Source organism: Xenopus tropicalis, chromosome 3 (assembly GCF_000004195.4).
Source record: "Xenopus tropicalis strain Nigerian chromosome 3, UCB_Xtro_10.0, whole genome shotgun sequence".
NCBI lineage: Eukaryota > Metazoa > Chordata > Amphibia > Anura > Pipidae > Xenopus > Xenopus tropicalis.
The window spans coordinates 91,872,817-91,887,489 of NC_030679.2; the positions used below are offsets into that span (position 1 = coordinate 91,872,817).

The 14,673-nt window shown below is 37.6% G+C and overlaps 1 protein-coding gene across 6 annotated transcripts in view; it reads left to right on the forward strand.

Annotated features, from left to right (window-relative positions):
• vps13c (vacuolar protein sorting 13 homolog C) overlaps positions 1-14,673 on the forward strand; it is a 119,168-nt gene that overhangs the window by 59,910 nt on the left and 44,585 nt on the right. For 5 of the 6 annotated variants that reach the window (XM_031899123.1, XM_031899119.1, XM_031899121.1 and 2 more), the window contains 15 exons: positions 691-995; positions 1,795-1,942; positions 2,625-2,733; positions 4,900-5,024; positions 6,854-7,010; positions 7,099-7,178; positions 7,318-7,377; positions 9,078-9,240; positions 9,546-9,662; positions 10,704-10,807; positions 11,510-11,677; positions 11,812-12,116; positions 12,225-12,372; positions 14,005-14,155; positions 14,542-14,663. In XM_031899123.1, the coding sequence (XP_031754983.1) occupies positions 691-995; positions 1,795-1,942; positions 2,625-2,733; positions 4,900-5,024; positions 6,854-7,010; positions 7,099-7,178; positions 7,318-7,377; positions 9,078-9,240; positions 9,546-9,662; positions 10,704-10,807; positions 11,510-11,677; positions 11,812-12,116; positions 12,225-12,372; positions 14,005-14,155; positions 14,542-14,663 (2,262 nt within the window). The remainder of the gene's footprint in view (positions 1-690; positions 996-1,794; positions 1,943-2,624; positions 2,734-4,899; positions 5,025-6,853; positions 7,011-7,098; positions 7,179-7,317; positions 7,378-9,077; positions 9,241-9,545; positions 9,663-10,703; positions 10,808-11,509; positions 11,678-11,811; positions 12,117-12,224; positions 12,373-14,004; positions 14,156-14,541; positions 14,664-14,673) is intronic. The other variant, XM_031899120.1, reaches the window with a different exon arrangement.

Consider the following 14,673-nt stretch of genomic DNA (forward strand, 5'->3'; position numbering starts at 1 on the left):
GTGGGAAAACAAATGTTTCAGTTTATAGTTGTTTAATCTGAAGCACATTTTATTGGGACAGATTTATTCATTTAAAATTTTTTGTTTGTGGGGGTTTTTTTTTTTTAAAAGTAGATTTATTTTTTTTGCTGTAATTTAACACATGAATTCAAACCTTAATAAATCTGGCCCAAAATCCACACTGTATGTACAGTGACAGGTGGATTCCATTCTTGTCACTGCAATCTTTATCATTTATAATTTATCTATAATTTATTTTACAACCCACCCATATTGTAGTATGTCTTTTTTCTGATTTGCAAACCAAGAGATTTACAGTCTATAGTGGTGTCAACTAGAATAACAAATGCAACATGGAGTGTTCCCTTCAACACTCCAACACTTGTGCCTTAAATTGGGGGTTTTGGCTGTAGAACTGCATTATGGGTTGTATGTTAATTCAGCCAATGTTAAGCTACTGCTTATTGCTGAATATTTTTGGAACTTCCAAAATCTTGCCGAAATGCATTGGAGTCAATAGGAAGGCGAAATTGCATTAGTTTGGAATTTATTTTATATAGCTGAAGATAATATACACTTTAGAATACATATAAATATGCATTAATCTTAGCCAGTGCTCTGGCTGTATGTACGTTGGTGGTTTGGTGAATAAAGATAAACACTAAGCATTTTACTTTATTTCCACTACAGAAGTTTTTGAATAACTTCCAAGCAGCCAAAGAGAGAGTGAGCATGGCCACAGCGCAAGCTGCACAACGAGCAGCTACAAGTGTTAAAGACTTGGCAGAGAGGAGCTTCCGACTTCTTATGGATGTACATCTCAAAGCCCCCTTGATAGTTGTCCCGCAGTCTTCCGTATCCTGCAATGCAATAGTGGCAGATTTGGGGCTGCTTAAAATTAATAATCGGTTTACCCTGGTATCATCTGAAGATCAACAGCTTCCACCATTTGTAGACCACATGACAATAAATCTGACCGAGTTTAAGTTGTCAAGGTAAAAAACAAAAATGTATATGCTTAAACTAAGAACAGTGGTTAGTTAGCCTGCATGAATAAACTATCCTTTCCCTTATTCCCTTCAGTTACTTAATCATAAAAAACAATTGCAAGGTACTCTATTGCATTCAGTATAGAAATCTTGCCATCCCATACAAATGTAGTACAGAATGTTTGAAACATATCTATGGTACTGTGAGGCTGGTAGAGTGCAAAATAGATAGAGTATAGTCGTTTTAAAGGGATACTGTTGTGATTTTTATGGTATTCTTTTTTTTTTTTTCTAAATTACACTGTTTACATAGCAAATAATTTACTCTACCATTTAAAATTGTATTCTTAAACCAAAAAATGTATATTTTATTTAGCTTGTAATATAGGTGTGTAGGCAACCATCTCAGTGCATTGTGCTTGAGTTGGAGCTTTCAGAAAGAGCCAGCGCTTCACATTAGAACTGCTTTCAGGTAACCTATTGTTTCTCCTACTCCCATGTAACTGGAGGAGTCCCAAGCCGGACTTGGATTTCTTACTATTGAGTGCTATTCTGATATCTACTGGGAGCTGCTATCTTGCTCCCTTCTCATTGTTCTGCTGATCGGCTGCTGGGAGGGGGTGATATCACTCCAACTTGCAGCTCAGCAGTGAAGTGTGACTAAAGTTTGTTAGTGCGCAAGTCACATGGCTTTGGCACTCTGGGAAATGAATAAAATGGCTGGCCCCATGTGAAATTTTAATATTAAATATAAAAATACCAAAAACTTCTCATTCATCTCTTTCCAATGTGCTTTCTTTTGTAGGACCATGCTTCAAGATGGCTCATTCCAGCCAGATGTAGAAATTCTCCATCCTATCAATATAAACCTTTCCATTAATCGCAATCTAGCTGCAACTTGGTATCACAAAATCCCTGTTTTAGAAGTGAAAGGGCACCTCAATACCATGAATGTAAGTAATTAATGGACTTGTAAAATATTTTAAAATATAGTATTTATAAGAAATACATTCAGATAAGAATATATATTTTGTGGGGCATTGGTTTTACCGTTGTTTTAACTTGAACTCCTGTAGAAGAATTCAAATACTTAACTTATCATGTCCGTAAAAAAACATAAAATTCATAGCACAAAAAGGATGTAAATGCAAAATGTGTGTATTGTCTAGGTCCAAATGAATCTTCATATATTCAAGAGAAATAATGAATTAAAAAAGTACCTGAAGTTATATCAGCCAAACTTCAGGAATTTAAAAGAGAAGGAAAGGCTAAATCACTAGGTGGTACCAAATGTTGTGCAACCCCCAATGATTGTAATTGCTTACCTGAAACCCACGGCCAGTGCTCCTGTTAGGAAAAACTGCACTGGCCCAGGGTAAATGCAGGCAGCAATCCTCTTGCATCCAACAATCATCTGCTGGTTGCAATTTGGAGGGTTTCTGCCCGGTTTCAGAATGTTGAAAACCGAGTATAAGGTTTTGACCTGGACAGCCCCTTGAAAAAACAGTTGTCTGGGTTAAAGCCAGACAGGTGGCAACCCTAGAGATAAGCAGAAGACTAATACGTGTATAATATTTTTCACATTGTTTTACTGTTTCTAGACCATATACATATTTTAGCTTCTGATTTCTACAGGTTGGTCTAAGTCAAGAGGATGTAAGTGTGCTGCTGAATGTCTTGGTGGAAAACCTTGGGGAGGCTAGGGAGGAAGACAAAGGCATTGAACACATACATGAGCTAAAAGGTATGACTGATACAAGTAATTTTGTAGGTATTTTATTAGTAAATTGATTTTACACGGGTAGCAGTATGTTGTGATACTAAAGGCTTTGGGGGGAATTCACAAAAGTGGTGATATTCCGACAAAATAAAAGTGGAGATTGATTTGTCGGATTTCCACCTAATTCACAAACATCTATCTCCACTTTTGTGAATTTGTCTTTTAAACAGACAGTTTTCAGATTTTGTTGTTTTCCCGACTTTTGTTTTATGAATTTGCCTTTAGCTGTTAGTAAATCTGTCGGTGCCATCAAACCCAGTCCCACAGCGACAGGAGCCTCGGGAGGAGGATTTTACCAGCAGGATTTTGCATTTCATTTGCCATTTCACTTTGGGGCATTTCCTGAGGGGTAACTTTAGTTTGCCCAGGGAAACTATACATCATTTTTTCGGGACAATCTGGGCTTTCTAATGGTTTCTATATTTCTGTGTAACTCCTCTTCTGTGACAAGATTTAAGGGTCTAAATACCTTCTTCTCTAGCCCCTACTCATTACAGCAATCCGGCCCCCACACCAACATACCCGGTGAATAGAGGTCCAACAGGACTAGGGCCCACTGGGTTTTTATCCAGTGCCCTGTTGGGCCAGTCCAACCCTGTACCCCAATATCCCAGTTTGGGTGCCAATGTGTATGTGCCACCAAGATGGCTACTGGGAACAGGTGGGGGCCAATGCTGTCAGGCAGCTCTGTAGTTCTGGACATGCTATGGGGGCACAGATAAGTGGGGGCAAATGTCAGTGAAGTGATTAAAGAGGGGGCACTGCTGCTAAAACTAAAAATTTGCCTGGGAGGCTTTACTTTTCCTTTTAATAAAAATGTTTACAATATATTAACACAAAATGTTATTATTGCCTCATTGATTAAGCTAAAACTAGCATAGCAATGCAAATGTCAGGTAAAAACTTTTTATATATAAGATATAAATTAAACTTTTTTTAATCAGTGTTTTACTTGTTTATAAAATGTTAATGAGGCTTTTTGCCCCTATTGTTCTAGGGTGAGACAGAGACTTGACCCCTAACAATAGGCTGATAATCCCCATTAATATGTTAATGATCCCCCCAATGGGGCCCCCACCAGAGGTGAGAAATGGAGACAGGGTGAAACCAAACAAAACAGAAGAGCTTAGAATTGGTCTGACACTGAGCTTTACTCCATTTTGAAAATGTCGGGAAAAAATGTCGTTAAAACGTTGTATAAATGTCTTTTAAACGACAAATTCACAAAAGTGTCTGTAAACTGTCTTTCTTTCACCAAAAACAGAAACGTGGCGGTTGAGTCGGAATTTAGGCGGATTTCTGTTTGTGAATCTGGAGAAAGTGTTTTCCACCAGTTTTCCCACCACTTTTACTCCAAAAATGGGCTCCCTCCACTTTTGTGAATTCCCCCCTTTGAGTTATATAACTGGCAACATAAGGGGTTATTCTGCTTTCTGGAAATGTGAAAACACCTATAAAGTCATGGCCTACAGTGGCAAGCTCGCCCTCCTCACAAAATAATTGCATAATTATTTTTGAAGCTGTTGTAGTTTTAGGGCTCTGGCACACGGGGAGATTAGTCGCCCGCGGCAAAACTCCCCTGTTCGCGGGCGACTAATCTCCCCGAGTTGCCTTCCCCCTGCCATCAAACCGGCGAACATGTAAGTCGCCGGCGGGATGGCAGACACGGCGGCGCGATTTTGCGCAAATCGCCGAAAAAGACTCGCGAGTCTATTTCGGCGATTTCCCGAAATCGCCCCGCCGCGTCTGCCATCCCACCGGCAACTTCATTGTTCGCCGGTGGGATGGCAGGGGAAGGCAACTCGGGGAGATTAGTCGCCCGCGAACAGGGAGTTTTGCCGCGGGCGACTAATCTCCCCGTGTGCCAGAGCCCTTACTGTTAAAGTTGTACAGGAGTGTTTTAACCTAGGTGATTTCCTGAGGCCATAGGTCAACACAGTAGTACCACAAGGTGGAGCAGTACAGCTAGAAATGCAAATACTAACATTTGTCTTATCTAGAGTACTAGATGCTACCAGATATCCTGCTACAGTATCATGTGCAACTAAACCTCTTGTGTCAGTTTTGTATGGGAAATAATATGCTTTTACCTGTTTTTTTTTGTTTTGTTTTTTTTTCATTTTGTTTTAGAAGCAACTGAACAGTCTCTCCTAGAGATAACTAAATCCACTCAAAAAATTCTGGAAGATTCTAGAGATGATAAAGATGAAAAATCACTTGCTCTAGATCTAGTGCTCCATTTTGAAATACAAGAGGTATGATTTTAAAGGGGTATATTTTATATAGTTTATAGGCTTTTGAGTTTAGAAACTATTTGTTTTAACTAATTTTCATGATTAGTTATACAAGACCCATGGACTCTATACCTTTTATGAAGTTTATGTAGCCGTAAATGATGTTGAGATTTTTAAAAATAAATTACTATAATGTGTAGTAATAACTATATGTAACTTTTTAAGAGTGAAACATTTCTTGTTTCCAAAATAGTGGTACTAAATCAGTGTCAAAGAGGTAACAAGGCTGGATCAATCCAGAACACAGATGACTTAGTGGTAACAATATATTTGTGCATAAATCCATTAAAAAAAAATCTTGATCTTTCTTGATCTTGAACTTCCTATTTTTGAACTTAGTGGTCCACTCTGTGGTGCAAGAAACTGTTATACTAGCTGCAATACTGACCTGACTTGAATGCATTATTTCCCCACCCCCTCAGTTATTCGTGAAGTTAGTCATTGAGTATACGGTCATGTAACACCACATGTATTTTTATTTTAACATGTGGACATATCATTTATGGGCGTATTTATCAATTTTCGAGTTTGTGAATTTGAATATGTTTTTGTAAATCAAATAAACTTGCATATGGAAAACCTGCTGATTTATTAATATGGGAAACCCATTCAAATAAGAACTCCAATTTTTCTAAGTTTACAAACTCAAACCCAAAAAACTCAAAGCTTGAAAATTCAGGCTTAAAATATTGCTTCGCTTTAATAAATACCAGGCATTAGAGTTTTTGTAACTTATTTCAAATTTGAGTTTTTTTTTTAGCAAAAAAAAAAATTTGAATCATTAAAAAAGCAAAACAAACTTGAACGTTGATACATCTCCCCCGTTAATCTTTATGTAAAAGGTAAAGTAATTAACAAAAAAGAAAAACTCCACCACACTAATTTATTCAACAAATAATTAACATATATTCCATTTTCTTCTGTCTAAAATGTATAACCTTGGCTGTAATACCTGGTATTGCACCCATTGGCATAAACAAACTCAAGTAGGCATTTCTTAAACCTGTCTACTAGCCTCTGGCTTTAACTGGGAGAAATTCTACAAAATCAGCAGGCTGAGGATCCACCCAGTGTGGCACTTGCCCAAGGTCCACTTGATGTTCTCATTTGCACCGAATTCTAATTTTAGCTATTTGCATTTCTGCTTGTTTAAATCACACATAGAACTACAAAATGTACTTACTATTCATATGACTATATCCCCATTAAGGTAAGGGTAAGAGAAGACTCAGCCCTGTTATAGAATCCATATTCCAGATTGCAATCTGTTTTTCTTTAATTTCCCTCCTATATTTGTTTAAACTTAATTCTCAGAACAAACTATTCCAAGCAGTTACCATTGGTTCTGGGCACTAATACAAATGCAGAGTAATAATATAGTTGCATTCTCTGCCTTTTCTAAAATGCCATATACAAATATCTCCAAATGCAGTCCTTTATAACCACTTGCTAAGCACAAAACCTGGGCAGTATGGTATTGCTTCCAAGAAAGACTAGAGGTCCAGCTCTGACTTTTATTTTAAAAAGTGACATTTTCTGCTGCTGATAACAACAACAGAATCACTTAAAGGTATTTGCTAAAGCAGATTAGTATTTTTTCCCTGTTGGTGGGAGGCAATTTTTTTTGTTTTGTCTAATTATGTGGTGGATGGATTGTATAGTACTAGTTGTGCTACTGCTTAGTTAATCAGTATACTGTATCCTGCTTGTATACAGGTTTGCATAAAATGTCTGTTATTTTTCTTTGTTCTGCCAAGTTACAATGGCCTACTCTAGTACTTTTCTTGTAGGTGGTGGTCCGATTGCTGAGACAGTCCAGTGGAGGTGGTCTTCCTCTACATGTTTTTCATGTTTCACAAGTAGGAGCTGAAGCAAGAGTCGGGAGCCAGCTAATGACTGCATCTGTTTACTTAAAAAAAATCAGTATGGCATGCAATGATTTTATGGGTGAGGAGATACCTGCTGTTATACAGCATTACTTCAGAGTCCTTGTAACCCTCCGCAATTATGTCCCAACGTATGTTTTATTCCATAGGTCCTTCTGGAGGACCTCTCCTACTTATCAATTCTTCTGATGATGACAATGCTCCTCTTCTTAAAATGGAATATGTGAAGGTTTGTGAGGTCTCATTAAAATTTGCAATGTGACAAATATGCAGACAGTTCCTCTCTTAATAGAACCTCATGCATGCTTGTTTCCTGTAGTAAATGCCTCTTCCGCAGTACGAGAAAGTGTTTCTTTTTATACCTGCAGGCTGACCAAAATGGACCCAATTTTAAAACTATTCATGACAACACAGAACAGAGTTTTAACGTAAGTAATTATGAAAGCATACTACCCTTTAAGCAGAGTTAAAACTTCCTACTATTTATACATGGGTGTAAGTTAAGAGAGGGAGAGAGGAGCAGGCAGCCATGTTTTGTTTTTGTAATTGTGGGAGCATGTTATTTTAAATTGTGTAGTTCTATTGGACTGTTATTGTTTAACTGTTAATTAAGGGCCTGGCCTTTCTTCTTTGTAATATGAACAGTCTACTGGTACTCTGGAAAGGCATACTATAATGTTTAGTCTTCTCTAGTGTGGATTGTGTAACTAAATGAATGAATTATCATTGATAAATGAATTAATCATTAATCACTTAATTTTTTAATAATCTCCTTGTAAAACAAAGGATTTGGCCACTACATGGTTGCAGCAGTCTAAATGTGGCTATACACTGGCTGGTAAAAGGTGTAGATGGCCTAAATCAGAAGCTCATCAGCCCGTGTATGGGACCCTCACAATGACCTGCCCAAGAGATATCTGGCAGGAAATCTGTCACATGTCAATCATGTCAAAATCCTGCCTGGGTGAGGAGCGTATCGGCTCATTGATGCAGTCCGCCCCCCAATTTGATTGTTCATCCCAAGGGCCAAACTGTCGTATCAGTCTGATAGCGCCCCTCGAGGTGGGCATTTGGAGGAAAGATCCGCTCATTTGGCAACCTTTTTCTTAGAGCTGTTTAGTCAGAGACAAAAGCAATTTTGGGTACCCTGAGTCCGAGTTGTAATGGGAAAAAAAACAATATGTTACAATGTTCTTTTTCACAGATAATAGTCACAGTAAAGTACATCTCTGCTATAAGAATAAATCCCAGTGCATATTTGTTTCACTAGTCACTAGTTCTCAACCTGGGGGTCGAACAACCCTTTCACAGGGGTCGCCTAAGACCATTGGAAAACACATATTTCCGATGGTCTTAGGAATAATTTTATGGTTGGGGGTCACCACAACATGAGAAACTGTGTTTAAGGGTTGTGGCATTAGGAAGGTTGAGAACCACTGCACTAGTGTAAAATACAGCTAAGCTACTATAACCCTATTGTTTTAATTTTTTGTCTTTTGTTTAAACTTTAGCTTTAAGGAATGTTTGTAGTTTCTTTAATAAATAAAATAAAAAAACAAAATGGCATAGGCTTAGTTATAAATTTAGACCCAAACTTTACAGCCAGTAGTTCTTTGGTTTGTTCCCAAAAGCAGACACCATCTTCATGTAGCTTTTAACATTGCTGAGCTTTGACAGTGATGAAATGCCCTTGTGTGTTTTGTTCTTTCAATCAACATAAAAAATACATTAGTATATTAAAGGAGAAGGAAAGGCTAAGTCACTTGGGGGTGCCTAACATTTTGGTGACTTCAATCGCTTACCTTTTACCCCAGGCTTATGCCCCTGTTAGGAGAAAACCGCACCAGCCCGGGGTACCTGCGAGTGAGCGTCTGCGCATGCATAGTAGAGTGAAAAGCCGAACTTTAACAAAATAGTCAGCTTTTTCGGGGTGATCAAAGGTGATCAACTGAACCCATTTAATTGTAGTCTATTTCTTTCATGTATATAAATTCAAAGGCAGGCAAACAAAGAATAAAAATAAAGTACTAATAAATGTTTGTGAAAGGTCCTAAAATTAAAAGTTCCAGAGCCGTAGACTAAATCCTTCAGCAAATGATATTTATGATATGTTTATTTCTTTCAACAGATTTCAGTTTCTTCTCTAGATTTCATACTGCACACTCAGGCACTGCTGTCCCTAATGAACTTTTTATCCTCTGCTGTACCATCACATAACATTCTAGAAGAAAACAGACCTAAGGAATCAAAAGCAAAAGAAAGTAGACTGAAGAGCATCATTGCCAGACCAGGTACTAAAATATTTAATATTGGTGGTATCCATTTGTGCTACCATTGCCATATTTGTGCTATATTTCCTACAAAAAGTTGGTATTTAAAAATGTACTTAGGGACAGAATGGTACTAACGTAGATGTGTACAGTGACACAGTGGTTAGCATTGCTGCCTCACAGACCTGGGGTCTTGGGTTCAATTCCAAGCTGCGAGTTATCATCTGGAGATGTTAACTCTCTGCTCTTGATGATAAGGAGAATAAATACTGTGTATGAGTTCTGGGACATTTAATACTAAGAAACAATATGTGTTTATTTTGTAGAGTCCTATAACTTCAATACTGAAGACTCTTTCAGCTTGAAAGTTTCTGCCAAGCTGAATGCACTTAACATTTTTGTATGTGATGAAATATGTAATATTGCGGACATAAGAATACAAGGTAAGATAATTTCGTTATAATTGCTTATCCATCTCCACCTTGTGGTTATTTTGTGCTAAAGCACCCACACCATGTAGATGTATTTTATAGAAGTGCTTACTATTTGCAGGTTTCATTCAAATTAATGGCATGCCGTCACTATTTAAGTACTAGTGTATAGTATATAGACTAGCTAGTAATATGTTACAGTATTATATCCTGTAGAACTGTGCTGTCCAACATATTACATATAGGTTGATTATTATTCATGTAGCATGATTGAGAACCAGGTTAAATTAAAATGACAATGTCCTACTGTGAAGTCTATGATGTCTTTGAGCAGAATGGGGGCCATCAAAATCCTTTGGAGGGCCTCATCAGGCCTACTAGCCTTCAGGTGGACAGTCCTGCTGTAGAGGAAGCTGCCCACAAGTTAACAGGAGCCGAATTTTCAGATGTGTAATTTCCAGTTTACAATCTGGAAAATTACAAAGTACAGGGAGCACAATTGTAGCCCCCTCTAGGCCCACTCCGGTGCTGTAAAGATAGTAGGGGGCCCCTCGACCCACTTTGGTGCTGTAAAGGTAGCGGGGGGCTATGGGGGAGGCTAGACTATAATTTTAAATGGAGTAAGGGAACCATGCTTAGGTAGGAATATGAGTATTTCAGTCGCCCTTTAGTATTACAGTGTATTAGAGTACAGTATTTAACAGAGGGCACAGGTCTCCATGCAGTTTGTAAAAGTACGCAAATTATGTTACTGTATTTGGGTATGGCCTACACCTAGCATCCGGTGCTGTACTTTATAGCGTGCACAGAGATACTGGGCTTCTGGAAATAAATATGTGAATTGTGCTGATATTTGCATTGTACCACTGTACCTGATGTCAGGAAATGAGACCCAATTGTTATATATACTGTACTGCTGTATAATGCAAAGGTAATTTGTATGGAAAAAGCAACATTTTTAAAATATATCAGTTTATTAAAATCATCAAAATTAAATTATTCAGTATATTAAAAGACAGGTTAAAGTAGTCTAATTTGATCATTTTTTTTAAGGTATGGATGCCTCTGTTGCTGTGCAAACCAAGCAGACAGAAGTATGTGCACGCCTTGAAGACTTTGTCATCTTCGATGTGGATTCTAAAACCATTCACAAAAAAGTAATTTTTTTTATATATTATCTGTTAGATGTAATGACACTTTGACAAAGTTTGTATAGCCAAAGGAGTGGAGGTATGGCTTTACCCCTTCAAGGGCTCTGTTCACATCTTATTTATTAGAAAGGTACTTTTGTGGTAAGCAAAGGCTGCATATTTGGTTGATGTTTGGCTTAAAAAAAGGTACATTTTAATTTTATTTTAGTGTTTACACTTTATTGAGTAGTATCTCAAACATGTTAGTAGTACTAAGATTAATATTAAGTCATATGGTAAGCTTCCTCCTTAAGGGGTGGGTGATGCACACCAACAGACAGTCTCCTGCTTTTGACTCTGTAGACATACAGTAACAAAAAAAGAACTGGAATATTACATTGCTAAAAGTTTCAGAATAAAATCTGTGGCCCCCAAATAGTATAATATTATCCAAATAAAAAGCTTGCTATAACATCCATTGAAATGTTTATAAGATAGAAATGCACCCAATCCAGAATTAATTCTAGGATTTACATTCAGCTCAGTTTTTAGTGTCTGGCAAAACTAAACTAGGTAATTAAATGTCAGGTGACTTTAAAGCTAAAGGCCTCGAGTTTTATGCACCAAAATGGCACTAGTATATATATGAGTGCATAACGGTGAAAAAGAATGTGCGAATGGCGTTTTCGTGGAAGCAGTTTGAATGTGATTACTCTTCTTTTCTTGCAGGCTGTCTTCATTATGGGAGATGAAGTGTTCAACTTTAAAATGTCTATGTATCCAGAGGCTACAGAAGGCATATCCTACAGTGATATGTCTGCAGTGGATGGCAAGATATGTCTCAGAGTGGGCTGTATTCACATTATATATTTGCACAGATTCCTCATGTCTCTTCTGGTGTGTTTGATTCTTACATTAAAATGGTTTTCCATATCACAAAAAATCCTTTTTTCCTATATAGATTGAATATTTAATCTATGTACATATTGTTTAACAATCTATCTAACTCCTTTGTAATGTCTGTTCTGTAGAATTTTCTGGACAAGTTCCAGGCAGCAAAAGAGGCTTTAAGCACAGCCACGTCTCAAGCTGCAGAGAAAGCTGCATCTAGCATGAAAGAATTTGCCCAAAAAAGCTTTAGGCTTTCCATGGATATTGACTTAAAAGCTCCAGTCATCATCATTCCCCAATCCTCAGTCTCAGCAAATGCCATTGTAGCAGATCTAGGGTTCATCCGAATCCAAAACAAGTTCTCCTTGGTTCCAGTAGTGGATTGTCCTCTCCCACCTGTTGTTGACCAGATGAACATTCAGCTGACTGAGTTACAGTTGTCAAGGTTAGCGTGACATGAGCTTCATGTTTTATAACTGTTTCTTCTCTTGGTTTTAAAGCATCAGTAAATCTGCAAAAGCCACATGTAATGTCTACAATTTTATCTTTACAGAACTGTGTTAATGAGTGGGTCTGATAAGCCAGAGTTGGAGATTTTGCAGCCCGTTAATTTGCTTGTTTCTGTTCAAAGAAATCTGGCATCTTCTTGGTATTCTGAGATCCCTGCATTGCAGTTGGTTGGAGATTTGAAGCACATGCAGGTATAAGGCACATTACCTGGATCTATTTCTTGATCTTTTCCTTTATAAAGGGTCAGCTTATTATGAATATTAATTACTAAGGGGGGGGGGGGCAGTTCAAAAGATAACAATTTTGGACTGGGTCTCCTTTTGACATTAAGGGCCCACTCACAAAAATTAAATGCAGTCAGTGCTAAATATTATAGATGTAATATAGATTAATTATGGAAATTGGAAAGGGTTGATTGAATTGTCATTGGATGGGGCCCACCGGGAAATCCTCTGGTACAGTGAGAGATTGGATAGAAGCCAATGACTAGAACATTAATGCAAATTAACATAAAAAATAGGTACAGCTAGTTTACTACGGGTACAGGCTCAACTGAAGGGGTGCTAAGGGGTACAGCATTGGGCACATATGCAGTACTCTGGCTGGTAGTATACATTAAGTAGTCTTTCTTCTGCTTTATTTCTATTTTTGTGCAAGGTTGGCATGTGCTAGGAAATTCCCACATCCCAATATCTCCACTCTAGTATGTAGCTTCACCTGTATCTACCATTGCTGAATACATACATGAGTACAACTCTCTACTCCATCTGCAAGCACAGAATGTTGTGCTATGGGTGATGGGCAGTGTACATGCCCAGTTTGTAAGACTATGAGAAAGCTTCCTGCTGATTGGCTCAGATCCACATTCCTAAGGGGGGGAGTGAGTTCTTAGCATTCTTGAGGGAGGGGGGTGCAGGAGAAGGAAGAGAGAAGAGAGCTGTGTGTCTCTGCCACAGGAAAACAAAGAGACAACAAATCTTTTGACAGAGAACTCAGTGCAGTGTTTCTGTGAGTGCTTATGGCTGTATTTACATTTCTGATAAAGCTTACTTCGTTTTTACCTTTCCATCTCCTCTAATGATCCCTGTTATGTTTTTGTTGGTTTATGGTTCAATGGGAGCTTTGCTCTTGAAAGACTAGTGGACTGTCTGCTGCTTGATTTCCTAACACAGCTGATATTCTGTAGCAATGGAAAAATCAACTTAGTCTTATAACCTTCCTGGAAAAATAGAGCTCAGCTTTTTTTTTAATGGATTGGCATTAACAATTAAGTTTTTTGAGGGTTTTTAAGCCTTCACACGATGCAATCATTCTATACTTTTCTTGCGAATCAGTAAATGTTGCATAATACGGGTCTTTGGAGGAGCTGGAAATAAGCCTGTAGTTACAGAAACCTTTTCAGACAACAAGGTAATAATCTCAGCAATATAGGATTTATTATTCTTATTGTATATTCATAATTCTTTAAACTGCAGGCCAGAATAGTACTGAAGCTTATAATGCCACTTTTAGAGATGTTAATGTCAGTAGAACAGGGTATGGTTGGTATTTTACGTTTAGTTATGGGATCTAATATGCAGAATGATTGGCTAGTATTTTTGTTGGAACCCTGTACCTTCAGTCTACTAAAAAACATTTTCAGATATTTAAGATGCCCCATAGAATTGTTTTGTTACCAGTGTGGTTTTATGCAGCTAAGCTGCCATCAAGTAGAAGACACTTTTTTTTATCATTACAGAGAGAATGCCTATGCCTGTAGTTTCTGCAGAATATGTTAGTGCTTCTATTAAATGAAGTGAAACATCAGTTTTGTTTTTTCCTAGATTGCATTAAGCCAAGAAGACCTAAGTATACTAATGAGTGTTCTTTTTGAGAACCTTGCGGAAAAACCCTCTCTGCCTAGGGTAGTTGAAACAACCAAATCTATTGAGCAAGTGAAAAAAGAGGTTGAGTGTCAATCATATCAGCAAAAAGGTACAAGTCCCAAAATAAAAAGCTTTTAAATGCTAAAGGAGAACTAAACATTGAAATGACAAGAAATACCATATTTTGTATACTGAACTTGCTGCACCAGTTTTTCTAACACTTCTCTACCATCCCTAGAACAGTAATGACCCTTCAAAGTTATGACTGTATCTCAGGAACACTGATTACAGGATTACAGTTTTTGATCATCCTCGGATAAATGTGCTAAAGATAAAAAAAAACAGTTATTGCCTTCAATATAGCTGTAGTATTTAACTCTCTTCCTTTTGTGCTCTTGAGAGTTATATTGTAACTTCTGCTAAATATGTAATTTCTCATTAAAATTCAAAAGCATGACATTATTTATGTATATAATTACATGTCTTCTTACAAAGATACAATGAAGACTGAGGATTCTGTGGAACAAGATGTTGCAGAAGCTCTTTCAGTCACTCTGAATTACAAGTTTAAGTTTGAATCTCTCTCTATTGTGCTTTATCAGAGCGACTGCAGTAAGGTGAGTCCCT